The 26,192-nt window shown below is 39.7% G+C and overlaps 5 protein-coding genes across 12 annotated transcripts; 1 reads left to right on the forward strand and 4 right to left on the reverse strand.

Annotated features, from left to right (window-relative positions):
• Positions 1-5,057: 5,057 nt before the first annotated feature.
• Positions 5,058-7,287, reverse strand: LOC103416489 (cytochrome P450 78A5-like). The gene is made up of 2 exons (XM_008354732.4): positions 6,255-7,287; positions 5,058-5,953 (listed from the first exon to the last, which is right to left on the reverse strand). The coding sequence occupies exons 1-2, from the start codon at positions 7,215-7,217 to the stop codon at positions 5,348-5,350; spliced, it is 1,569 nt and encodes a 522-aa protein (XP_008352954.3). The 5' UTR covers positions 7,218-7,287; the 3' UTR covers positions 5,058-5,347.
• A 4,516-nt stretch (positions 7,288-11,803) lies between these two features.
• LOC103402810 (ubiquinone biosynthesis protein COQ4 homolog, mitochondrial) lies at positions 11,804-14,229 on the forward strand. 6 transcript variants are annotated; one of them, XM_029095691.2, is made up of 4 exons: positions 11,804-11,927; positions 12,336-12,550; positions 13,163-13,625; positions 13,754-14,229. In XM_029095691.2, exons 2-4 carry the CDS (start codon positions 12,368-12,370, stop codon positions 13,768-13,770), a joined length of 663 nt encoding a protein of 220 aa, XP_028951524.2. In that variant the 5' UTR covers positions 11,804-11,927; positions 12,336-12,367; the 3' UTR covers positions 13,771-14,229. The 6 variants fall into 6 exon arrangements, with proteins under 6 accessions (XP_028951524.2, XP_028951525.2, XP_008339791.3 ...); XM_029095692.2 differs by having other exon boundaries at positions 13,163-13,490; positions 13,754-14,004; XM_070815020.1 differs by having other exon boundaries at positions 11,832-11,927; positions 12,342-12,550; positions 13,754-14,053.
• On the reverse strand, positions 13,908-16,308 carry LOC103402812 (protein SPIRAL1-like 1). Of its 2 annotated transcripts, none has more exons than XM_008341572.4 (3): positions 15,714-16,308; positions 14,622-14,922; positions 13,908-14,228 (listed from the first exon to the last, which is right to left on the reverse strand). In XM_008341572.4, exons 2-3 carry the CDS (start codon positions 14,895-14,897, stop codon positions 14,145-14,147), a joined length of 360 nt encoding a protein of 119 aa, XP_008339794.3. In that variant the 5' UTR covers positions 14,898-14,922; positions 15,714-16,308; the 3' UTR covers positions 13,908-14,144. The 2 variants fall into 2 exon arrangements, with proteins under 2 accessions (XP_008339794.3, XP_008339795.3); XM_008341573.4 differs by having other exon boundaries at positions 14,622-14,929; positions 15,714-15,869.
• A 467-nt stretch (positions 16,309-16,775) lies between these two features.
• On the reverse strand, positions 16,776-21,927 carry LOC103402813 (pre-mRNA-splicing factor ATP-dependent RNA helicase DEAH10). The gene is made up of 13 exons (XM_008341574.4): positions 21,508-21,927; positions 21,376-21,422; positions 21,199-21,279; positions 20,817-21,033; positions 20,181-20,589; positions 19,859-20,062; positions 19,439-19,599; positions 18,977-19,162; positions 18,564-18,795; positions 18,086-18,282; positions 17,792-17,926; positions 17,454-17,649; positions 16,776-17,348 (listed from the first exon to the last, which is right to left on the reverse strand). The coding sequence occupies exons 1-12, from the start codon at positions 21,606-21,608 to the stop codon at positions 17,469-17,471; spliced, it is 2,151 nt and encodes a 716-aa protein (XP_008339796.3). The 5' UTR covers positions 21,609-21,927; the 3' UTR covers positions 16,776-17,348; positions 17,454-17,468.
• Positions 21,928-21,966: 39 nt separating this feature from the next.
• Positions 21,967-25,999, reverse strand: LOC103402814 (cell division control protein 48 homolog B). Of its 2 annotated transcripts, XR_003769933.2 has the most exons (13): positions 25,754-25,974; positions 25,603-25,647; positions 25,381-25,436; positions 25,082-25,231; positions 24,893-24,997; positions 24,498-24,597; positions 24,083-24,367; positions 23,831-24,000; positions 23,630-23,758; positions 23,376-23,463; positions 23,169-23,246; positions 22,704-23,048; positions 21,967-22,503 (listed from the first exon to the last, which is right to left on the reverse strand). XR_003769933.2 is itself a non-coding variant. In XM_008341575.4 (12 exons), the coding sequence occupies exons 1-12, from the start codon at positions 25,919-25,921 to the stop codon at positions 22,755-22,757; spliced, it is 1,668 nt and encodes a 555-aa protein (XP_008339797.3). In that variant the 5' UTR covers positions 25,922-25,999; the 3' UTR covers positions 22,551-22,754. The 2 variants fall into 2 exon arrangements, 1 of the variants encoding a protein (XP_008339797.3); XM_008341575.4 differs by lacking the exon at positions 21,967-22,503 and having other exon boundaries at positions 22,551-23,048; positions 25,754-25,999.
• Positions 26,000-26,192: the final 193 nt, after the last annotated feature.

Genomic DNA, 26,192 nt, shown 5'->3' on the forward strand with positions numbered 1-26,192 from the left:
CAAATTAGTAACAAGCGAGACACCTCATTCGGCAACTCTCTTCGCCTGAAGACTTGGGGGACTCCCACCATATGCTACTGCACCTTAATACTCGGCAGTCTCACAACCACTCAGTGACTTGGATTTTTCAAGTCTCCAACCGAGAAGCTTTCCTCACTCGGGAAATTAAGGGAACACTACCTCAAACTACATGCTTCACTCACAAAGCTTCAACAATACAGGTTTCAACAAAAGCAAAAATTCAAAGAACTTTATGAAGAAGGCTTTTGTGTATTTAACACAATATATTGAAATGAAGCAAAGCTTATTTATTAATATTTTCGATAAGCCACAAATATGTACATATACATGAGTCAAAATAAACAAACAAAAGGGAGCCTTCACAAAGGTTGCTTAGGGGAAGTCTCAGCAGTCGGTAGAGCCCCAAAAAGAGAAAGCACCGGAGGGTGGTTATCCGGAGCCTCAGTACTTGACAAAACCCCAGAAGGAGGAGGCATTGGAGGTTCATCATTTGAAGCTTCATTACCAGGTACAGCCCTAAAGGACGAAGGCAATAAATGCCTTTGGAACAAACCCACAAACCGCTGATGATCAAGTAAAACCTTACCATCAGATTCCTTCATCTGGTCAAGCTTCCTCTTCATGTTTGTAGCATAGTCATGGGCGAGCCGGTGCAACTGCTTATTCTCATGCTTGAGCCCTCTAATCTCCTGTTTGAGACTCATCACTTCAGCAGCCAATGATTCAACTTGGTGGGTTCTAGCAAATAGGCGTTGGGCCATATTAGACACAGAACCTGCACACTGAACACTAAGAGCCAGAGAGTCCTTAACAGTCAACTCATCAGACCGTTTGGAAAGTAGTCTGTTATCTTTGGGAGTGAGAAGGTTCCTGGCCACCACTGCAGCGGTCATATCATTCTTCATCACAGAATCCCCAACGGTAAGAGGACCAGTAGGGGATATGAAGGATGGGCGCCATATGTTGTCTGGAGAAGGCGTGGCTGTCTCTTCTCCAAGGTTCAGGTCAAAACGACGGTCGGAGGGTCCAGACATTTTCAAATGTGTTGAAGAAGGAAGAGGTCAGACAAATCAAGATCTTAGAAGTGCAAGAAATGAGCTTCTACTGGTAGAGATTCAGGTGTGTTGTGGAACTTAATGCCAGCCTCTATAAAAATCTGCACTCGACGGAGCTTCAGAAATCGAAGAGGCGTTTGCTTTCTCAAAAGCTGGGCTGCTCAGAGACCACGAGGGCCGATCTCAGAAATCGAAGAGGCGTTTGCTTTCTCAAAAGCTGGGCTGCTCAGAGACCACGAGGGCCGATCTCAGAAATCGAAGAGGCGTTTGCTTTCTCAAAAGCTGGGCTGCTCAGAGACCACGAGGGCCGATCTCAGAAATCGAAGAAGCACCTGCTTTTTCAGCCTCGTCAGCACCTGTCACATGCACAATCAGCTTTGCGGAAATTACGGGCACTCTGTCGAAGATTTCTGGTGAAGTAGAAAACACGTGAATCTTACTGTTCAATCACCGCTCTCCATATGCACCATCAACTCCTCAGGTACCACATATAACTTTGTCAAAGATCTCTGACAAAGTTTAGGCACGAGAATTTCGAAGTTCCAGCTACCCTACTATTACCCATAAGGGTAAAAGAACAGCACCACTGCTTGACAACTGGAAAGTCCCTATGTGTGTCGACCTCCGTGTTTTGCGGCAAGACAGGTTGGCAAGAACGTCCAACCTTTACTCACATTCGAGAAAAGACTCCCAACATAATTACTTTCTAAAAAACCGGAGTAGCACCGCTTTCCGAATCTCGAGAGTCAGATCCTCGACGGGATTGCTTGTTCGAAAACCGAAGAGGCATAACTCTCAGAACTTCGAGAGCCAGATTTCCTTAGATAAAGCTTGTCTGTAATCTCCACACGTAATATCAGCTTTCCAGATACCACATACCACTTTTTCAAAGTGCTCTGACAAAATTAAAACACGTGAAGCTGGCAGCTCCCACTACATTGTTGTGACCAAGAAGGGTAAAGGAATAGCATTACTACTTGTTATTGGGAAATCCCTATATACATTGACCTCCCTCCTCAACGGACAGGCAAACCTGCAAAAATGCTCAACCCTTTCTCGCATTCGAAAATGCACCCTCAACATAACCTCTCGAAATACTCAGCTTTATTTCCCCCCGATAATACCTCAGCAAATAAGCCACACCAAGAACAAGAGTATCTCATATCATCAGGGTCGAAAGCAAGAGTATCCCATATCATGCTTTCTCCCTGTCTTTGTCTTTGTCCTTGTCCACACCTGCAGGACAAGGAGAAAGAGAGCAGTCAGTCGGAACCTGAAATCAAACCTCCAATTTGGAACTGACTGCCTGGAGCCTTTGCCTAGTTGCTTACTTAGCATTGCTCTCGAGTACTCATCCTCAACTGCTGTCAAGGTCACGAATTCCACCGGCAAATACCTCATGACAGTTGATCAGATATTGGCTCTTTACACTGAAGCTGCCAAGCGTGGATGAGTCACTATGAAGGAATGTTCTGAAGGACCATTTAAATGCAAAGGTTGCACACCACTTCTGCCATGCAAAAGATTGAAGCAGAAGGTTCAACGGTGAGCTGAAACAGATCACTACAGCACGACACCTTTCCATACCACATTCATTATTCCGTCAACAGCAAAAGTATCCCATATCATCAAGGTCGAACGTACTCTAGATTTGATGGACTTGTTTTGACCCTCAAATTTTTGAGTCGGCCTTATACTCTGAAGGGCACCAGAAAACCCTCCAGCACAGTTCAAGAATAAGCATGTGGAAAGTTACTTCTTCAAAAGCAAAAGTATCTCATATCATCTCTTATCCATTTGCTTCTCCTTATCCTGGCAGTTGAATGAGAGACAAGGAGAATGAGAACAATCAACCGGAAGCCGAAGTCAAACCTCTGATCCTGGGTTGCTTACTTGGAAGTTTGACTGCTTACCTTGTCTGTCACCTCTTTCGGCAGATCTCCTAGCTCGGCGACTTGAGGGACTCCTACTATAGGGTTTGTATCACACTTGACTAAGCCCGAAACTACAACTAAGCTTCAAGTGAAATTGATACATTACCTTGTGCGTCAACATCAGCTAAATACACCATTCCCAGATGGAGGAAAGGTACTTCCAGAGAAGGGCAGATGAAGATCAGACCACACTTCGGTACTTAGAAGTTTCGTGATTACTCAAGGGATTGGATCTTGCAAGTCCCCAACCGAGGAGTTTCCTTCACTCGGGAACTTAGGGGAGCACTGTTTGTACCATACTTGACCAATCCCGAAACTACCGAGCACCGGCCAACGCTATACTGTCAAGGACCCAGAAGAGTTCCCCTCCGACCAGGAGGCCAATCACTACTCGACACGTGTCAAGATTAGAAGCCAATCAGAGCGCAGCACGTGTCAACATCAAGAACCAATCATAACATGACACATGTCAATGTGACAAAGCTACAAGTTTTTCTATAAATAGGGGTCATTCCCCCACAATATTGCCGAATGCCATTTGTGTTAAATCATTCACAAGAACTCACTAAATTGAGAGCTTGATCCTTTGTACTTGTGTAAGCCCTTCACTACTAATAAGAACTCCTCTACTCCGTGGACGTAGCCAATCTGGGTGAACCACGTACATCCTGTGTTTGCTTCTCTGTCTCTATTCATTTACGTACTTATCCTCACTAGTGACCGAAGCAACCAAGCGAAGGTCACAAAACCTGACACTTTCTGTTGTACCAAAGTCCTCGCTGATTTTGTGCATCAACAAAGCTGTTTTTAAGTTTTTACCAAACATTTTTTGTGTTCAGTTTTTTTTTATACCCACTTTTTATAAAAACACATCAGTACCAAACTAGTACTTAGCAAAATGAACAAAAATCCACATCCTCAAAAACTTCGCACTCTCTTGGTTTGGACTTTAATTTCACAAATGCCAAATTAACGATTTTTCCTAACTAAGATTCTAAAAGACGTTAGACGCTAGTTGGCGGTGAGTTGGGGCCTAGTGCATAGGCAGATTTAAGTAAATCCATTATATTTCGTGTAAATAAGTGTCTGTTTAATTCCATCATAAACTACAAAATCAATTAACATATATATGATGAAGTATTTGAACATAATGAAAACATGGGAATAATTATATAAAGTGTGTTCATTTAAGTATTCAACAAGTTTCTTAGAATTTAGTGAAAAAAATAAAATGCAACATGAAAATTATCTACTTTGTGTCTAAGTGAGTCGCAACCTAGATTAGGCCATCTCATACCGAAAGGTCCAGAGAACTAAAAATAGCTAGAAAACAGTCTCCAACCAAAGGTTAGACCAAAGGGTTCGTGAGCCTCACCGGACAAAAAATGGCCAAATGACCAACGGGCTGACTGGCACAACCTAGCCAACCAACCCTGAGTCGGGCCACAAATTTGAATGCAACAACTAGCCGTTATATTTGATTTTGTTTTAATTTAAAAAATCTATTTTGTTTCCTATAACTTTCTAAATCATTAAAAACATTAAGTAACATTAAATAACATAAAAAAAATTCTCAGTTTTTCTTATAAAATTAAGTTGATAAGTTTTTAAATTTAAATAATAAATTATGTTTGGTTATATGACTCAAGTTGAAGATAATTTTTTGTCACATAATTATATTTGACCCTCGGTTGAAGATGATAAAAAATATAACCCTCCAGTGTTTATTAAAATATTAATTTATTGAAAAGCAATTGAGACCTCCAACTCTCATTTGGTTTGAGATAGCCTTAATTTTAAAAAACCTAGGAATTAATCGGAACAATGAACCACCTACCGTCTATCAAGAACCTACAAAGGGATTTTTAGAACAGTGTTCCTAACCTAACATGACGGAGTGAACAAACTTGCGACACAAAATGAAAGAACAAGAAACAAAATCACAGTAGAAAATTGTGGGGAAGTTGTATAAACACAAACACAAACCAACTCAACTTGCAAATTAGAATTAGAGGACATAAAACATAATAGCATAATTATACATAGATTAGCAAAGTTAATCAACTTTGATTACCATATATTCCAAACTGTATTATACAGTCAATAAGCTGCCCATGCATTACGCTAACCCGACTTAATTAACCAAAACTACCCGCACTTAACCCAACAGATGAGCCCAAACTTGTGCATATGGTAGCCACCCAGCTACGGCAGATAACATATCCAAACCTTGCACACCTAACCACGATTTACTTTAATTAAACTAGTCTACCCTAACTTGTTAACCAAGCTAATTAAATTACGCAGGGGTCGGTTTAACAACTAAACAAAGCTTCATCAAACAAGCCTAGGAACCACCTTGCAGACCAACGGGCTCTTCATCTCCATCGAAAGCTTCAAACACTCCGACAAGTCCACATCACAATTCTCCGATGCAACCCAGCTAAAGTTCTGCAGCAACTGAGCAAGCCAGAGCTGGACGGTGGCCAATCCCAATGCTTTCCCGGGACAAACCCTCCTCCCGGAACCGAAAGGCGCCAGCCTCAGATCAGTCCCCATGATGCTCACATCCTCCGCCATGAATCGCTCCGGACTAAACTTCTCCGGTTCAGTCCAAACCTTCTCATCGTGTGTGATTGCCCACATGTTCACCATGGCAGATGTTCCGGCCGGTACAAAGTTATCTCCCACGTAGACATCATGGATGGCAATGCGGGCCCAAGATAGGAGAGGGCCTGGTGGGTGCACCCTCAGGCACTCCTTCACAATGGCTTGGAGGTAAGGCAGGTTGGGAATATCCGAACCCTGGACGGTTCTCGTGGAGCCCACCACGGCGTCGATTTCAGACTGAGCTTTAGTCTGGATTTCGGGGTGCAACACCATTCTTGCAAGGATCCATTCGAGCAGAATAGCCACCGTGTCTGTTCCTCTAAATATCATCTCCTGCAATTAGAACAGTTTAGGTCACAATTTTTCACTGCCGGCAGATTATCTACACAATAAAACACGTTATTTAAGCCACTTTATTGTTGTTTAATTGTGATTAATGTCGTATTAGCGAAAAGCGTTACTTAGAACATCGTCACCTGTAAAACCGTTTTATGTTAGTATCTTTAATTTCATTTTTGTACAAGTTTAATATAAAAATATTCTATTTTTTCCCAATTTTTTAAACAAAAACAAGAATGGTAAGCAATATATTACTACATTAAGTAAAATTAGAGTAGAAAGGTAAAAATTGTACCCAAAGCACAGCAATCATGTCAGAATCGCTGAGTTTGTCATCTTCCTCCAAGTCAAGCAGAACATCAACAAAATCTCCAACCTTTTCCTTCTCAAAGTCGTCACCTTTCGCCCTCTCTAGCCAATGCTCTTCGATGATCTTTCCAACGAAAACATTCACTTTCAAAACCAAATTTCTACACCTCTTCCTTACACCCTGCAAATCCAACCAACCCAAAAAAGGAAAATGGTTGCTCCAGTTAAAAACACCGAGTAGTTCATACCCTTCAGTCACCAGACTCTCGAGCTCCAGCCCATCTCCGCCCTTGTCGAACTCGTAGCATCGCCCAAAAACTGTCATCATAACGTTGTTGAGAGAACCAAAATGGAGCACCTTTTTCACCTGAACCTCACCGTTCTCCGTCATCAAACGCTTCAGCTCCTCCACCATTTTCATCCCCACTTCACGTCGGAAAACCTCGGAGCCGGCGATTCTTTTCGGACTGAACAAATGGGTCGCCGAAATCCTCCTCAGATTCCTCCAGTACTCTCCGTACGGCGCGAACCCCAATGCTCTGTGGAAAAGTAGCTCGTAGGCCGTCTCGTTCACGGGGCGGTTAGCGAAAGCTGTGCTGTTCAGCATCTCTTTAGCCGTCTCCGGGTGGCTTGCGATCACAAACCGCGTCAAACCAACGGAGAAAGACATCAAAGACTCGGCCTTGAAGCTCTTAGCCAACTTGGCGAGCACACGGTGACGAGTTAACCCAGTGAAAACCGTGAGCGACCCAATGAACGGGTATCCAGTTGGACCCGGAATCGCCCGGAAAGCTCGGACCTTGCAGAGAGCCCAGGCGAAACCGCCGGGAGCGAGGCAGAAGGCGCAGACCGCCGTGAGGAGCAGAAAACAGGCAAATGCCTCGAACCCCAGAACGGAGGAGTGAAGAACCGACCTGGGTACGAACAGTAGGTGATTTTCGACAGACATTTTGATTAGGGTTTTAGAGAGCGGTTTTTTTCAGAGTGGGAGAGACGAAGTCAGAAGAGCAAGCACAGGGGACGAAGAGCGTGAAATGGGGTAGTTAAATAGATGAAGTTGGTGGGATGAGTTTAACCGTGGTAAAAAGATAACTTGACTGGGGTTAAAAGAGGACGGTTCTGGTCGACCAAGAATCAATTTCGAAATCGTAGATGCGTCCCGTCCATCCGATTACGATTCTCGAGATGGAGCCCACCACGGAGGGTCCCACGTCTTTCGAAATGCACTTTTGTTCTAGTTATAGTAACGAGAGAGGGAAGGGCAACCGTTGGAACGGTATTTACGTTCAAAATTAAGGACACGTGTAAATATTAGAAACCGATGGAGAGGCAAACAACGTCGTTCTGGTTTCGTTCGTTAAATAGTGAATATATTAAACAAATGTCGATTAGTCCATTATTAATCCTAGGGAGAATAGGATTATATATAATTATTGAGATTGTATTGATATATTTGTCGATAGCTATTTGCGTAATGAATGACATGGATCTTATTGACATTATAAGCTGTCTCATTGAAGTTTTTTTTTTTATCTCGTAGCGACAAGGGGAGTGATACTTTTACGAGTAGGGAGGGATGGTTGTGGGCGAGGAGGATTCGAACCCTGACCCAATTCAAATTATAGAGCTACAACACATAAATAATTGATTTCAGTTAAGAAAATAGTAAACGTCTATCTATATATACATAAGAACACTGTATTATGAAGTGTGAAGTGGAAGTGCCACACCACCTATATGTCAAAGAATACACCCCCTTGCATTTCCATGGACTTAAAAACCAACGAGGCAGATGATGTACATTTTGAGCAAACGGATAACGTGATGTAACACTATGTTTTCAAGGAAAACATTCATAAAACACGTTCGTCACATAACATTTTGATGCACTAACTGAATGTCATAACAAGATACTATTGAGTGTTGAGGTCGGTGCAACTATTGTCGTTAATTTGAATTGGTGGAATTTGTAAACCAAAATTACCCCAAAAGGACAACGTTGATGAGTTTTGGTCCTTCTATAACATAGAGAATCAATATACATCGTATGGATTTGCATTTCCCAACTAGTTTTGTTGGTTTAAAATATTTCTGGCCAGAAACCAGAATGCAAAATACTAGTTTGGTTTCAAGTGGTGACGTGTATGTGAAGTACAGAAAGCCCCATGCACTCTTTGAAGTGTTGAACAAGCAAAAAGCTGTGGCCTAGAAAGAAAGATAGCTGCAGCAGAGATTGCAGTCTGCACCAAATGGCAGCAAGTGAGGCAGTGGCGCATGCTGCGTACCTGCAACACCAACACCACCGTGTCTGCTATACACTCAAGAGAGAAAAGGAAAACGAAGAGACAGCTTACATAAAATGCGTTTGATTTAATAATACTTTATTTTTGTTTGAGGGACACATAGTTAAGGATAAAAAATTGTAATTATGTAAATAGTTTATAGCTTGCTAATAATGCATTGTTGTGCCCGGTGAAATTGATGTTATGATAGATTAATAGATTCCAAATCAACCAGTTAACCAGTTGGTTTGTTGTCAAATAATACATTAGAAACCCGCTTACGAGTCGATTCATTATTGGATAACCGTAAAAAATCCTATAATATGTCGTTTTGTAGATCTAAACATCAGACATAACGATTTATTGCATGACTTATTATACCAACAAAAAATAACACGACTTCCGTCAATTGATAAAAATTTGTTAAAATAACAGATTTGACATAATAAATTTGTTAAAGAAATTGTTATTAATACTCTAAAAATCTTATTTGACACTTCAAACTTTTTATCATTATAAAAAAAAATACACTTATGAAGAATGTAGAATGAAAATTTTGAAATACTAATAACATATTTCTTTCTTAAAATAATTAATATACATGAAAAAGACATAAACGCGACAAACAAAATCTGATTGCAAGGACGATGAATGAGTCATTGGAGTGGTCAATGAGTAAAACGATTTCCTGAGATTTTTCTCTCTCTGTTTGGAGTACAGTGGAGTATGTACGACAGTTTTTACGGTGCCGTCCTGCTTTGTTAGTTCCCAGTAACCAACGGCCTTCTCTTTTGCTACAGCTCTCTCTCTCTCTCTCTCTCTCTCTCTCTCTCTCTCTCTCTCTCTCTCTCTCTCTCTCTCTCTCTCTCTCTCTCTCTCTCTCTCTCTCTCTCTCTCTCTCTCTCTCTCTCTCTCTCTCTCTCTCTCTCTCTCTCTCTCTCTCTATTAATGTATTATTTACTGCTACCTCGAATGATGGTCCTTTTCGAATTCTCTTTGTGAGGATCACGAGAATCTTTATATTATGTTCGTTTATGATAACGTTGCAATATCATAAATCATTTTAAATATTTATATTTAAAATTAAACATAAACAATACCTGATAAAAATTGACCGTATGATATACAATAAACGAACACAAGATAAGAATTCAGATGCTCACAAAAAGTATCCGAAGAAAGTCCTCACAAAGAGGCATTCGTTGACCTCAACAACCTTTGCATTTCTGGTCCGTTTTGGAAAATGGGGACATTGATTTCCTTAATTCCAAGAAAACAAATAGCACCCAGCGCAAGTGCAGCGGCGGGGGAGGGGAGGGGTGGGGGGGGGGGGGGGTGGTTTTGGTCTTGTAACTCTCCTTATTAGGGTTTACGGGTTAGGGTTTAGTTGGAGTTTGGAGTTAGGGTTTGGTCCGTCTTGTATTTTAGTTTGCATTCAAAGAGAAGAAATGAACCGTTTTTATTTAGGGTTTCAGGTGTTGAAGGAATTAAAAGTTATTATCAAAAAGCCAAGCCAAGACTTGCTTATTTTGTTTATCACTTGATTTTTCACGTTATACACATAATTTAATACAACGGTTCAAAAATCTTGATCGTGACTTGTTTCTTGATTTATGTTTATTGATATCAACGATAAATATCTTTAACGAGTTAATTCAATAGTGTCAAATCATGATTTAATCGTAATTCAAGGACAAGAAACTCCAAGAGATTGAGTTGAGATACAAAATCTAGGGGGAAGCAAATGACAACATAACCCGCCCCGTGATAGACATTGCCGCCGGACAATAAAAGCCACCTTCTTTATGGTAAGGATGAATTTCATTGAACTGGGCACAGAAACGGCATTGGCACATACTTTTACATCCCCGCCATGTCCCATAAATATAGCATTTAATTTATAATTGCATACAAAACAAAGCCATTTAATACATTTTCAAATCTTGTCATTTAGTACTACAGTCTAATGGTATTCATTTTCATTTGTAAGTGAAAGATCTTAGGTTCGATTTTCGTCAAAGATAAATTCGAACCACATTATTGCTAGCTCATTGTGAGGCTTATCCCACTCTCCTACCCCCTTAGTGTAAATAATATCGATTGTTAAAAAAAAAAAAATAGTGTTACTCATACCATGTTTTTGTACCACGTTTTCATACCACCTTAGGTGGTATTTGATGTGGACATCCACATCATTTGAATTAATCAGATTTTTAAATTTAGTTCATTATTTAGAAAACTAATAATTAAGAAAAACTAGTTAATTAAATAATGATTGCGGTATACGAGTCTTTCTCCTTCATTTCCTTGAGTTTTGCAAATTTTTTAAATGATGTGGTTGTCCACATCAGATGCAACCTAAGATGGTATAGAAATGTGGTATAAAAATATGATATGAATAACATTACTTTAAAAAAAATACATTTTCAAACTCTAGCGGACTTCCTTCCCCTCTTCATTCTTCCACTATCAAAACCACAAATGTTGAGTTACATGACTAGGTTAGCACCTTTTGTATTTCGAGTATCTTAGATAACGAATTTAATATTCAAATGTGGTTAACACAATACATAAATTTGAATCATATTATTGCTAGCCCATTATGAAACTAAGCTTAGTTTCCACCTCCTTAATATATATTATATCGTTTGTTAAAAAAAAAAACAATACATAAATTAATCGAAACTCTCATTTATAATAATGTTGGATCACGTAAAAGGAAAAGTCACTTGACTAAAATAGTGTGTTCATTTTTGTAATTCGAAATTGATTTTTTATGATAGTTTTTGGGGAGTGCATTTTTGCTCACCACTCTATTTAACACCGTTAGATGAGTTTGAATTTTGATATTTGTGTCTATCTATTACACGAATCTCGAAATTCAAACTCATTTAATAGTTTATAATGATGAATAGAGTGGTGTAAATACACCATAACTTATATCGATGAACAAAAATACTCCCATTTTTTAATCTCTGCCTTGGCCATTCCATGAAAAAATTTATCATCATAAATTAACGTAGTTTAAAATTTCGTCAAGAAAATGTAATCCAATTATTTAAGTTTTCTAGTACAAAGTGATAGAATGTTACATTAAAAATAATTGAGTGTCTGAATTTTCTTTAGTGCACACAAAAATGTATATTTAATTTATATATTTGATCGAGAGCTGTTAGATCATTTAACTTTAAAAAAGACGAAAGAAGAGGCCCATTGGTCAGTGTAAGAAATAACAGGCCCGTATTTATCCGGCCCAACCCATAACTCTTGCTTGTTCCTACCAAAACCAACGGCACTGCTCACATTCAAAGGCAACCGCCTTATTCCGCCCCAGAAGCCCAAAGCGTCGATCATCCTGTACTAACTCAGTGAGTCAGGTAAACACAAATTTCTTCAAATTTTGTTTGGTTGCCGAGAAAATTGAGGATTGAAAATTCTAATAATTTCGACTTTGAATCTAACTACCCAATTTTTCGAGATTAAAAAAAAAAAAGAAAAAATCTAGTAATCGTCAGGGATCTTGCCCAAATAGCATTCTCTCTTACTTGTTAGCTAAGATTTTCTTAATTTCCCAATATTAATGTGATTGAAACTGTAGTGATTCACAAAAGTGGGTGCTTCATTTCTTTGTTGTGATGATTAAAAACGTTATTGTGAATTACGTTTCATTGGATGCAATGTTCAGTAATTTGCACAGAAACTGTTTGTGAAAATGCTTCATAGGCAATGTTTGTATTTGTTTTGATCGTGTAAAGGTTAAATGGTTGCTGAAATTTGCATGTAAGGATTAGGATTGCAAGAAAAGCGGAGAATTGCCATGTTAGGAAGTGCTCGTGTTCGGCTGAACCGGTGGCAGCAGGTGGCTGTTGCGGTCGGTTCAGCTGCGGGTGCATTGCTGGACCCAAGCAGAGCTGATCTCATTGCAGCTCTTGGAGAGACTACTGGGATGCCTGCATTTGAGAGAGTTCTCAAAAGAATGAAGAGGAGCCCTGAAGGCAGAGTAAAACCTCGTCTTCTCTATTCTTATCCGTCTTAGTTACTAATTACATTTCGGAATAGTTATCTATCAATCGAAAATGATATCATGAAATAACATGTTCTACGTATGTTTACGAAAGTTGTTCACGTATGTGGTCATAGCTAATCATGTTGCTTCTTCTTAGCCATCTGATTTATTTTTTATCGACGAAGGTGTTGTAGTTTTCTGTTCTTTGATTGTAAGACGTTCTTCGTGACTCTGCTTGTTTGTAGAGTGGCGTAACGTAAACATTCTTCTCTATAACACTAATTTAGATAATTACTTCAACATAAGTCATATTTTAGCCGTTCGTGTAGAAATTGCAATATTGTTCTTTGTGTTGAATGCTGCTGCTCTTGGTTCATATGTGACCTTTATAGTGCGTGTTATCTTCCGTTATACGTCTGCTTTTGTAGCATTACTTACAATGCGTTTGTTATCGAACTGATTCTTCTTATGTATACTGTTTTGCGTTGTTTTTGCCACCAGTAACAGACTTAGAATGGTCCGAGATATCATAATTTCATTGCTAATCCATTTGCTTGCTAGATTTCTTGTTGTCATCCATAGTCGAATGTGTTTCTTTCTTTGCAGGCCATACTGTTGGAGCAACCCCGTGTAATATCTGTAAATGTGGGTTATGCATGGGATCTACCAGAAAACACATTTGGCGCCGCCTATGCAAAGTTCATGGGATCCAGGAACTTCTCGCCAGATGATCGACCGCCTGTGCGGTTCATGGAGACAGATGAGCTTCCATATGTGGCCATGAGGGCTCGGGAGGTGCACGACTTCTGGCACACGCTTTTTGGCCTTCCGACGAACTTGATGGGGGAGTCAGCACTGAAGGTAATAGAGTTTGAGCAAATGTACCTTCCCATGTGCCTGATGTCCGTCATAGGGGGATCGGCGAGATTCAACGGTAAGCAAAGGAAATTGTTCTTTCAACACTACCTCCCTTGGGCCGTCCGAGCTGGAATGCAGTGCACAGATCTAATGTGCGTGTATTACGAGCAGCACTTTCACGAGGATTTGGATTATGTTCGGAGAAAGTGCGGTATAATTCCTGCCCCTGCTCCTCCTAAACAAGCCTGATCATCAGCTGCTTCAGCTTGTTTGGTAGAGAAACTGTAAAATTCTTGAGCATTTCGTTTTCCTCTTAAATTTACGCGTTTCATTTTGCAGAAAAATGCAACCGTTAAATGCAACCGCGCGCTCCGTAGGCCTGTCCCCGGCCAGGCCAGGCACGGCGTTTCCAATCATCATCGAACTTTAGAAAACAACAGAAATGACCATGTATCGATGGAAAACAGAAATGAGTCAGTGACAAAACAACAGGTAACGCGAAATATGCACTAGGAAATGTTTGGTTTGTCGATGAAAACGAAACCTGTATCAGATGGTTTATCCATCTAAATAGATCATTCTTGACTGAATGATCCAAACAACCACAAGATCTATATTACATGACAGAATCCACAAAGACTTCCATTGTTTTATATAAAAAGGATGAAGGCATTGCCTCGTCCGGCATGGAGGTTTCACAAAATTCAACGTTACGAAGGGCATGTCTGTCTCAGTTACCACCTGGTCCACCGAAGAGGTAACCCAGAGAAGATCCACCACCTGGGGCAGCATGGACCTTGGTCGAGGGTCGGTCCTGCACACAAGAAAAATCAATATGAACATTGGTAAACAGAGATTGCGCGTAAAACAGAACGAGAACGTTACAACAAACAATGTTTTCAGTTGAGAGACAAGTTTAGGGTGGAGGAATGAAGAGGAAAATGCCAATTTCAGCATAAATATAAACTGTTGTCACTGTACCGTTGGAGATCGGATTTCACACGAGTAACTACTTTCTAGAGAAAATGGCTTCACTGCAGCATAAACACAACACTATTTGGATAACAAATTCAAAATTAAAGAAAAAATTGGGGATTCACGGGGCTATATCTGTAACCGCGTAAGTAAACTAGGTTTTGTCTAAAAGCCTATACGCATCAGAAACAACTGTAATGTTATTTGTAGAAGACAATGAGAAGAACCATACCGTAATGAAGTTTCCGGTGTTCTGGCCATCTGCACGCATGTAGTTGTTTGTGGAGGTGCTATGGATACCAGCAGGAATAGCCTTGGTGATATCAACTGGTTCAGGAGGAGGAGCAGGAGCAGTAGGCTTGGAAGCAGGCTCATTGCTCACAGCCCTCCCTTCATTTGGAACTGGCGCAGCTTGAGCATTGTTGGCAGCCGGTTTCGGAGCCTCTCCACTCCCAAAAAGATAGTTCAAAGAACTCTGACCCCCACCGCTGCTAACTCCGCGACCCATGTTCTCCAACTTCTTCACAGATACCCTGAACTCTTGTGTTAGTAACAAATGTTTAGAATGGACTTCCGGAAAAAGAACAAATATTTCAAGAAAATATACCAAAAGCTATGTGCCAACAGGAACAATTACAATAAATCCGAACAAAATTCTTTGAAATCAAACAACTCTACATGATGGTAATTCCGTTTTATAAAACATACCATGCACAACAAATTCGAACGAAATGGAAGAAACAAAAATCTTAGAATCTGCACCATGAACTTCAAGGCTCAAACTTTCGACATTGGTAGGCCGAACAATTCCATTTCTCTTCAATTTTTAATCTTTTCTTCACAAATTTTAAAACCCAATTGATCATTTCAGCTAAATTTCACACACGGAAGCTCAATTCAACATAATGTAGCCTCGATGCAAAAGCTTTTCGGTATGAAAATCGAACAGACAGATCCACGATGAACTGTTCATTCTATAAATCTCAAAAAATCAGAAGCAAAAGAAACGCCTCGTCAAACACCAGCACAAATCAAAACATATACATTCTAAAAAAAAAAAAATCAGAACATATCTATAGATCTAACAAAAGAAATGCACCTCATCGTTCTACCAACTCGAACAAACACTTTCACCACAAAAAATCCAGCGATCAAAATATCAAAATTATTCATTAGGAAAAGCATCAAATCAAACACAGCACACAGTAAAATCGGGTAAAAAAAGCGAGGAATTGAAAGCGAAACGCAGCGATTGAAACATGGAAATCAAAATCCGAGAAGGGAGGCAGAGATCTAGGGTTAGAGAAAGCGGCGCGCGGGGTACCTGGTTGTTGGGATCAGATCTGGACGGAGAGCTGTGGAAGCAGAGAGTGTTGAGCTACTGGAGACGGACGGCAAGACCACACGCCACTTCTATGCGTTATATACAAATGTGAGTGTAGATACACTGTCACTGTTTTTCAAATTTATTATTATTATTATATTTTTTTTAGAAAAAAACAGAATTTAAAAACTTTGAGTTTTAACGAAAATAACAAAATAAAAGGTAAAATAAATAGTATCAGGATTGGTTTTTTAGTGTAAAAATATGATTTTTCATTAAAATAAACAGTACCGATAACTTTTCGTTAAAATTCTTTTTTTTTAAGGAATTCGGATTTTATTTTATAAATATTTCAATGTTCACAAATTTAAATCCTACCAGGAAAAAGTAAATGGAAATTTTATCTAGACCAATTTATCTTCTTTTTACACTCAATTTATTATTTTTTATTTTGAAATTCTAAATGTGCCCAATAATTCTCTTTCTATACCCAACAAGTAAAAAAAGAAAATAATAATAATTTAGCAATAAGTAACTCCAACCGCTCTATCTCTTCAAACCTCAATCACCCAAGTTTTAACCTCCCCAACTCCCCACCACCACCACCACCCTTACCACCCACAACAATTTGGAAATTATAACATTATTCCCAACAACCCACGATTAAAAAACCCAAAAGAAACATGTCAGAAATTTTTTTCTTTTTGGAAAAATTAACGGTATTATTAACATATGGTCCAACACAATTATATTTGACATGTCGACAATTTCGGCGTAATTCGGACATGTTGGAAGGATTGCATGCAAGAGAAAGCTAATGTGTGGCCGGCGAAAGGTCGGGTGGGTTCGATCATGGTCGCAAATGCTCATCGCATGATCTTCTTGTGTTGATACGAAAAACCGCCTGACGCCGCCGTAATTCTCGTCGGAAAGAGAGAGCTTCTCTGTTACTGGTGCAAAAGGGGTTGGCCTCATTGAGACTGATGCCACTGCAACATCCTGGTTTGGATTAAGGAACACAAAAATTAGCTTCAATATCAAACAATTTGCAAGTCAAACAGATTGGACTTCATCAGTTGTATGATGAAAACAAACAGATTGGACTTTATCAGTGTACATATTCCTGTATCTTGTCTTCAAGTTCAGGTTCATCGTTATGGCGTAATTCTCGTCATCGTTAACCTATCACTACCATCTGTATCAACAGTTTCAAGTTGCAATCTCGCTGAAACAATGCGTAGGAAACCTGAAGAAAGTAAACGGTATCCAACATGGATTTAGCTAGCTTTAGATGCTTAGCATCGACAGTATGTCAACCAAACGCTACAACAGCACTTCTCGTCACGTCATGTTGCAATTGTGAAGCCGTTGCAGGTGGCTGCTTGGTTGGACAGGATTAAGCTCTTCCAGAATGCTCTAGTTCACGAGTAGGCGGCGGATGGACCACATGGTCCAGGCTCTGAGCAACTAATCAACCAGTCAACTTATCTCAACATTAAACAACATCGCTATGCCAGCATCAGACGTCCAAGCCACCGATTCTGCAACCACTCCTTATTTTGTTGCACCTCAGGATCAGGCATAAAAAAAAAGCGAATGGCAGTAGAGCTTTCAAACGAATCATCTGAGCCATGCCTGCATGTAATATGGTACCAGTAAAAACTTCATAAAAACAAAGAAAAAATTCACTGCAGATGGTGCAGACAACAATGGCATCTCCAAATAATCCAATAAGCATACCTCTTCGCACTACCTTCAATTCTGCATGGCATAGAATTGAGGAGCAAGCTCAGTTAACCACAAAAAGTCGATTCTAGTTGTGTTGCGGATGAATTTTCTACTAGTTTCGACCAGTTCATTGTAAATTAGGCACTCTGGTCTATTTCTTAACACAGAAGACGGGTGGATAGAAACCACCTCACCATTTGCTAAAGCCCTGTCATTTGATTAGTTAACTGTGAGAGATCGTACATGATTCCAAGAGAGAACTAAATAATATACATATAAGGGTACAAGCTTCGAAACGTAAATGAAACCAACTAAAAGAATTTCAAAACATGTCAAGGTAAGTTCAAGACCTGTATGTTCCATCAGGCTGTTTTAAAGCTGCATTGAGGAAGAAAGAAGCGGCAAGACATCTGCAAAACTGAAGCACATCATCCCCACAAGAGGTGATACGGAGACCCATTTGTTCAATATGCCCTCGAATTTGTCTGCAAACAAACATCTATTACACTTAGAGACGCCAATTACTTCAATCCACACCATAATAGATACACCGATCTTCCAAAACAGGGGCAAAAAATCTAGTCTGATTGTGTAAGACCAGCAGAAACATGTCTATAGCTCAACAAGTAAGAAAAATAGCCGACCTGTGAATGTCACGAGCATTTGTCAAGGAGCGACTATGAATGAAATTATCCTTGCACCATTTCCGGAAAGCTTTTTCACACTTCTCTTTACTAAGACCTGATCTCTTCTCCAAGAACTCATTGGATGCTCGATATACATTAACCAAAGTTAGGTGGTCTCCCTCTGGACTTGCAAAGGATTTCTGCGCGGTTCTCACCTGACAACAGGAAGGATGTATAACAAGTTAGAGTAGTATTGTAAAAGACAACAGTTCACCGTATTGTGAGATCATGAAAAGAGAAGCATAACTACACTAATATAGCTTCATTCATATCAGTGAAGTAACAAGATTATATTTAACTATATTGTGTGGGAGCATAATGGAAATTGGAAAGAGAGAATGAAATCTCAAGAATACTTCTAATCCACTTTCAAACTATATTTATTCTACGAGAAATTAACAGGAGACAGATAGGTCAATGATTCATATACAAATACCTCTTCTATTTTGTCACGGGGATTAAAAAATATTGATTCCACAGAGAGCATTGCAACACTTATCAACATCTCTTCCAGGCAATTGAATTCACTTGCTACGATTAGAGCCTTTGAATAAATAGGGTCCAAGGGAAGGCGAGCCATTTGGATTCCAACTGGATTTGACAATTTGCAGTCGTCTGTCAAAGCACCCAGTACGAATAATTGCTCCAGTGATTTGACAATAGCCGACCTGTTCAAATAAGATTCATGTATGATAAAATTCTCTGGGAGAGAAAAAAATCAATATTTATTTTATTAGAAGAACTAACTGCTTGACAAAAACAAATAAAGCTGCCACTTGCTTTCTACCATCAAGCCACAAAAGGCATCATAAGAAACAAACAAATAACAAAACCTATCAAAGATTTTACCTCGACGGTTTTTCTATGAAGTCAAACCCAGTGATATCATCAACACCCAGCGCCTTAAGTTGCAAAATGACATTAGAGAGGTTGCATCGCTTGATCTCTGGCTTTGTCGAATCCTCAAGTTTGCCAAATTGATCTTCTGGGTAGAGGCGGAAGCATTTCCCTGGTCCTTCTCTTCCTGCACGCCCACTGCACAACGAAAGCATTTGTCATACAAAGTTATATGGTCTTAAGCATCAGTTCAACACTTCAAATATCCACAGGTAAATTTAATTTTATGATATTGCACTGTATAAAGTGTTTACAAAATGAGCTGGCAAGGAAATCTAAAAATTTGTATAACATAATTTTAGTTTTTTTATTTTTGATAAAAACATAAATATAAATTAATAACTTCAATTGTCCTTGAAACTGATATTTTATTTTTAAGAATTCTTGTTAGATCCCCCCTGACCAACTATTTACCTCCTTTGAAGAGCCTGTGCTTTTGAAACTGGAACAACAACCAAAGATTCCAACCCTTTGTTTGGATCATAGTAACGTGCTTTTACAAACCCAGGATCTACAACATACTTGATTCCAGATATTGTCAATGATGTCTCAGCAATATTTGTTGCCAATATTACCTAACAGAACAATGTAATATTATTAGAGATCACCAAATGAATATACATCATAAACCTTCTTTTGAGTTTCCCCATGATCAAGTTCATGAAAAGGACAACTTTACACGAACACATATGTGAGAGAATTCGAGGGGGTGAGGTGACTGTAAATATCTTGGGGGTGATATTTGCTCCACTTGAAACTTTGTTATGCAACAATCACAAAATATCTTGATGCTTCCTATTCATATACAAAAGCTAATGGACATCATTAAGTTACCTTACGAAATCCAGGAGGGGCTGGAGCAAAAACTCGCATTTGATGTTCTGACGAAAGAGATGAGTATATAGGAACAGCTACTAGTTTTTGACTGTTTTCTGGTAACTGTTTAAGTCTTTCTTTGACAAGTCTTTCTGCAGATTCAATTTCTTCTTGACCCGTCAAAAATACAAGTATATCACCAGGGCCCTCCTCCAGGTGAATCTAACACCACAGATATATAAATAGAGTTATATTATAAGAACATGTACATTATTTAGGAATAATCAGGACCTGCTCCAGATTAATCTAACACCAAATACTGATGAAGGGCACTAAATACCTGCAATATTGTGGTTAACGAAGCATCAAGATAATCTTGTATAGAATGATGTGTATAAAATATATCCACGGGAAACTGTCGCCCTTGGATGTGAACAGCTCTTGCACCACCGAAGTACTCAGAGAAAATTTTTGCATCCAAGCTGGCGGACATGATGATTAACTTCAACGGGGTCCTTCCTTGGTATTGCTTGAGAAAACGGAAGCCCTGAGCACCGTTTTCTTTCGACTGCATGTCATCGTTTGTTTTCTGGTTTTTAGTATTCTGGAGGTTGTTGAGGGATTTTGACCTTGCATCTTGTACATTTTTCAGCAAGCCTAGTAGCACATCTGTCTGGACAGTTCTCTCATGAGCTTCATCAACAATTATAACTGAATACCTAGAGAGATATGGATCCAATAGTGCTTCCCTGAAAGTGTTCCAACCGTTATATCAGTTCATAAAAATCATATAACTAAGCCAAAGTCTACATCTAGACAGACTCCAACGTGGTTTTACACCAACCGAAAAGCGACTTTCTTACTGAGAACTCTCTCCACATGCACCAAAAATGATTGTAAAGCATGTTAATGAAGCTTCTGGATGGAAGTCTCAGAGAGAGAATACATCGCCTAACCAAGTTATTCATAGATTTACCTCAGTAGCAATCCATCTGTCATGTACTTGATCCGTGTTGAACTAGAAGTCACGTCCTCGAATCTAATGGAGTAACCAACCTTCTGACCCAAATTACCGCCACATTCCTCAGCAACCCGCTTCGCCACAGTCATTGCAGCCACACGCCTAGGTTGAGTTACCCCAATGACTTTTCCGTCCCCCGAAAACCCAGCATTGAACAAAAACTGAGGTAATTCTAGAGAAACAAAAAAGAGATTATACCACAGGAAAAACAACATCGAGCTGAAAGCTCAGAACTACAAAAATAAATAAATACAGAATTTAGAAGAAAAAAAACAATCTGCACATAAATACATATTCGTAGATTTATACAATATATATATATATAAAGACTACATACGTGTTGTTTTTCCGCTTCCAGTTTCGCCAACAATAATCAAAGTATCGTGCTTCCGAACCTCCTCGATTAGCCGATTTTCAACTAGTAATCAAACAACACCAGTAATTACACTCCTAGGACAATCACTAAACAGAAACAAAAACGATTAATTAAAGTAATTGGAGTCTCAGATAATACCAGAAGCGATTGGGAGGGACTTCCTGTGCTGCGCGAGCGCTTTCCTCCTAGAATTAAAAAATCAAAGACCTTTTAACATTTTCGGGTTTTCTGAGCAGCCAAACAGAAAGTAAGGAGATTAAAGGTGCTTACTTGGTGGCGAGGGCATCGACGTTGCCGTTGCCGCTGCCGGCGGAGAATTGGCGGTTAGGGCTTTTCATGGAGTTGTTCGGCCGTCCTTGGCCTGGAGCCATGGCGGTGGGTTTAGGGCTTTGGCGCAAAAGGCAGTCACAGTTTGAAGCACGTGCAAAATTTTGTTTTCGAATGCCGCACGTGCGAACGTAGGATGGGAGTTGTGTTTGTTTTACTCTGGTTGTGAACTTGTGAGGGAGTAAAGCGGAGTTGAAAGCCTATATGAAACGTGTAAAGCCAATAATGCCCTTACTTTTGTGTAATCTATAAGGGCAAAAGAGACATTATATTCTTAAATACTCGTGATTATTTGACAAAAATACAAAAAAACCAAACCAACCCAAACCACTTAGTTGGATTTGGAAAAATAGAAAAAAAAAACCAAACCAATCCAAACCAGGTTGGTTTGACTTGCAAAAGTACAAAAAATGACAATGAATTAACCAGGGCAAGAGATGCCAAAGACAACAATGAAAGCCAAACAATAGGCAAACAACCATAAAACAGACATGAAGTACAAGGGGGTAGAAAACCTGACACTCGAAGCCAAGCTCGAAAGGTCCCCCTTTGCACCCCCAACACAAAATTAAGGCAGGCATGGTAAACTATCATTATTCAGTACATGCACTAGCAAAGATGGGGGTAGATCAACCCAAGACACATCACACATCTCCACACATCTACGCGACGCCAAATGGTCAGCCGCCAAATTGGCTGATCTTGGAATTCAAGACCAGCGACAGTCCTGAAAGGCTTTCCCAAGCTTCAAACACTTCGCTAAAATAGGAAAAGCCCCCCATCTACCATCAGAGATTGTTCCCCACAAACATGAAATGGTTGCCTGAGAATCAGATTCAACAACAACATGGATCAGACCCAATGAGAGACCCAATTCACAGCCACACTTCAAAGCCAACGCTTCAGCACTAGCAACAGAAAGTCGCACATATCCTCTTTCTGCGAGCAGCAAGGAAATTGCTCAAAGGACACCAAAAATAAGAATATGTGTCAAAAATTGGGCTTCTCTATCGAGAAACCTCTCATATTACACATAATTACAGATACAAAGCTTGAAAATCACATCAAAACAAGGCTCTCTTTCAAACGGAAACTGCTGCAAAATAATATAGTACACATCTAACACTTTCAGGTACTACCTATGTTGAGTAAGAAATCCTTTTGCAATTGAAATACTCGGCACTCGATTCTTAAGCAATACCAAAAGCCAAATATGAATCGACGTCTGCTTTCGTTAATGCTGGCTTTAACGAATCTTTTGCAGTCTGGAAATGACGATTACAAACAACAGTGGCTGATATGTCTTCCCTCAGAGCTACTATTCCTGCTTCCCTGCATAGACCCTCCAGCTCCGCTCCTGTGAAGTGCTCAGTATCTTTTGCTATGCGTTTGAGATCAACATCATCTCCTACTCTCATGTTACGAGTATGTACCCGAAGTATCTCATATCGACCTTCTAAATCTGGTGGTTGTACAAAGAGCACCTAGAATTTCAAGAAAATAAAGAGTTAACGGATCTCTTTGACATACTGCTGAGATTTGGTTTGTAGAAATTTTTTCTCTAGACCTCGGTAACCATTCATATGATAAAACAAAATCTTTACCAAATCAAAGCGTCCAGGGCGAACTAGTGCAGCATCAATTGCATGAGGACGGTTTGTAGCAGCCAAAACAAAGACTCCCTAAAAACAAATGAGAAAACAATTTTAAAGCCACAAGAAAATGAGAACTGATGCAGCATTGATACCTCTCACAGATTGATTTTGAAATTACAGCAGCAGTAAAAGAATTTAATGGGGTACAGCGCTTACCTTAGCCTCTTCTAAACCATCCATTTCGGTCAGCAAAGTAGAAAGAAGCCTTTCTCCAACAGTACTGCTGTTGCTTGAACTCCCACCTCTGCACATTCAAGGAAAACAAAGAAAGTTATGAAACTTGTACTGCTGTTCTTTGTCAGGTTATGCAAACTTGTTCTAGTTGATACAAAATAACAAATCATCATGTTAATGGTCAATCCCACAACAAAGAAGGCTACTGGACAATTGCAGCATACTAAGTTACTAACCTTTTGGCAGCAACAACATCCGCCTCATCAAAGAATACTATGCTGGGTGCTGCAAGGCGAGCTCTCCGAAAGGTATTACGCAGCAAAGCTTCACCCTCTCCAACGTACATTGAAAACAATTCTGCACCACTGATTCAAACTTTATGAATTTCAGGCATGCAACTCTTAACAAATTTGTCAAACTATGGAAGAAGTTCAAACCTCAAAGAAAAAAAGGAAGCTTGGGCAGCATGTGCAGCGGCTTTAGCAAGAGTGGTTTTCGAGCATCCCGGAGGACCATAAAGAAGAATTCCACGCATGGGTGATATTCCCAGCCTTGAAAACACAGAAGCATATTTAATGGGCCACTCAACAGCTTGCTGGAGCTTTTTCTGTCAACAAGAAAGGTAAAATATAATTAGTACCATGAGACTTCAGCCTGAGGTGAAAACAAACAAGCAAAAACTTACACACCTTTAAATCATTCAACCCTCCTATGTCTTCCCATGTCACCTTGGGAACTTCCACTGTGACACCTCTTGTTATACTTGGACTAACCACAGACCTTGCATGCTTCCAGTCTTCTATTGTTAAGCTAAACGCACAAGCATCTTTATTTGCGTCTGAATGTCTTTTAATTGCAGACATAGCAGCCTCACGACATAAAGCTTCCAGGTCCGCCCCAACAAATCCATTGCAAGATGCAGCTATGCCTTGTAGATCAACATTGGGATCCAAAGGAACTTTTCTTGTGTAGAGCTGAACATTCATTGGCATTGTTATACTTGGAATTTAGTGAACACTAGGTGGAATTTCGATGAGTTGATTGCCATTATTGAAAAAGTAAGCCACGTTATCGCTTATAAAATTTTTAAAGCATCACTCTAACCTTTAGAATTTGAAAGCGTTCTTCTTCCGTAGGTGTAGTAACTTCAACTTCAACATCAAACCGCCCAGACCTTCTGAGTGCTGGATCGATTGCTTCGGCTCTTTGTATGTCAAAACCAGATATTAATATATTTGGAAAATAAGACGAAATAGTATACAAAACCACTTCATATGTACTAACTAGAACATAAATCACAATGTAAAGCCATGAATTCTTCTGCAAATTGGCTTTAATGGCAATGTGATAATGAGAATGCATAGAAAATTTATGACGACATAGTACCAAAAATTTCAAAACCATGGTGAAATAATAGATCATGTCTCTCATGAAACAATCAGATTTTGTAGGCATGATTAAACATTATCAACTATTCAACTCTAGAAGAAACAACATACCTGTTGGTGGATGCAACAACCACAACCTGTGGTACTGATGCTGAGGATGTCTTGGAGTCCATCAGCGTAAAGAGTTGCGAGGCAATACGAACATCTTGCTCTCTTCTGCAATTCAAACATAACTTAACCATGTTAAGCCAGGCATGTCCGAAGTTCATTAGAGTTCACTCTAGCACCACTGGTTGTTACCTAGAATCACGGCGAGGACAGAGTGCATCTATTTCATCTATAAAGATAACAGATGGCTTGCCTGACAATGTACGTGAGGAAGCCTCTGCAAAAGCCTCCCGTAAAAATTTCTCACTTTCTCCGGCATGTGCTTTGTGGACAGAATGTGGACTATAGGAAAATAAACGAAATTAAAACCATGACAACATAATATCATAATCCTAACTTAACATGAGTCAAGAGCAACTTTGCTACTGCCATCATTTCATCTGTACCCAGAAGATTAAGATTAATTCAAAGATTAAGGAATAATAGGGTACCTAATGACAATTAAATGTGCACCACATTCCCTAACCACAGCTCGTACCAAGCTTGTCTAGCATGAACAAAAACAAAAACAAAAAATTTCATAAAAATCCAATAAGCAAACAAAATTAGTAAAAACCCAATTGGAAACCAATGCTAATTAAAACTTTAACAATATGATCAAGCAAATTAACAAGTATAAACCTTGGAAAAGTGATGGTTCAATCAATATTTACCTTTCCGGTGCCGGGAGGGCCGTAGAGGAGCAAACCCCGAGGCCACTGAAGAAAAACCCAGAAACCCAAAATTAATTAGCATAATAGAAACGGAAGCGTAAGAGATATGGAGTGTGCGTGTGTGTGTGTGTGTCGGTTTTGAGGTGTTTACTTTGAGACCGAGCTTTTGGGCTTGACGGGAATAGAGGAGAGGGTAGATGATGAGTTCTCTGAGAGCTCGGAGAGCTTCGGCGTTGCCGGCTATGGCGTCTTCCGCTCTCCATTGCTCCTTGTTGATGTTGTTGCTGCTGCTACACGAGGTGCTGCCATGGCTTTCCATCTCTGCGAAAAGAGTTGAGAGGGAAATCCGAGCAAGAAACGAAAGAGAAATTCTGTGACGGTCGCCACTTAACGGCGCCAGACTAGACGATCGTATCTGGGCCTGGAAAGCGTTTATGACACCCTTCAAGATTTGGGCCCGTTACAGACGTTATGTTTCTTTCTTGGGCCCCTGACAGAGATTCACATATTGGTCTTAGGCTACGGTATGATGGTATTCTCACTATTTTTCTCAAAATTCTAACGTTCGACTTATATAAATTGCTAGTTAA

This window comes from Malus domestica, chromosome 16, assembly GCF_042453785.1.
Source record: "Malus domestica chromosome 16, GDT2T_hap1".
Lineage (NCBI taxonomy): Eukaryota > Viridiplantae > Streptophyta > Magnoliopsida > Rosales > Rosaceae > Malus > Malus domestica.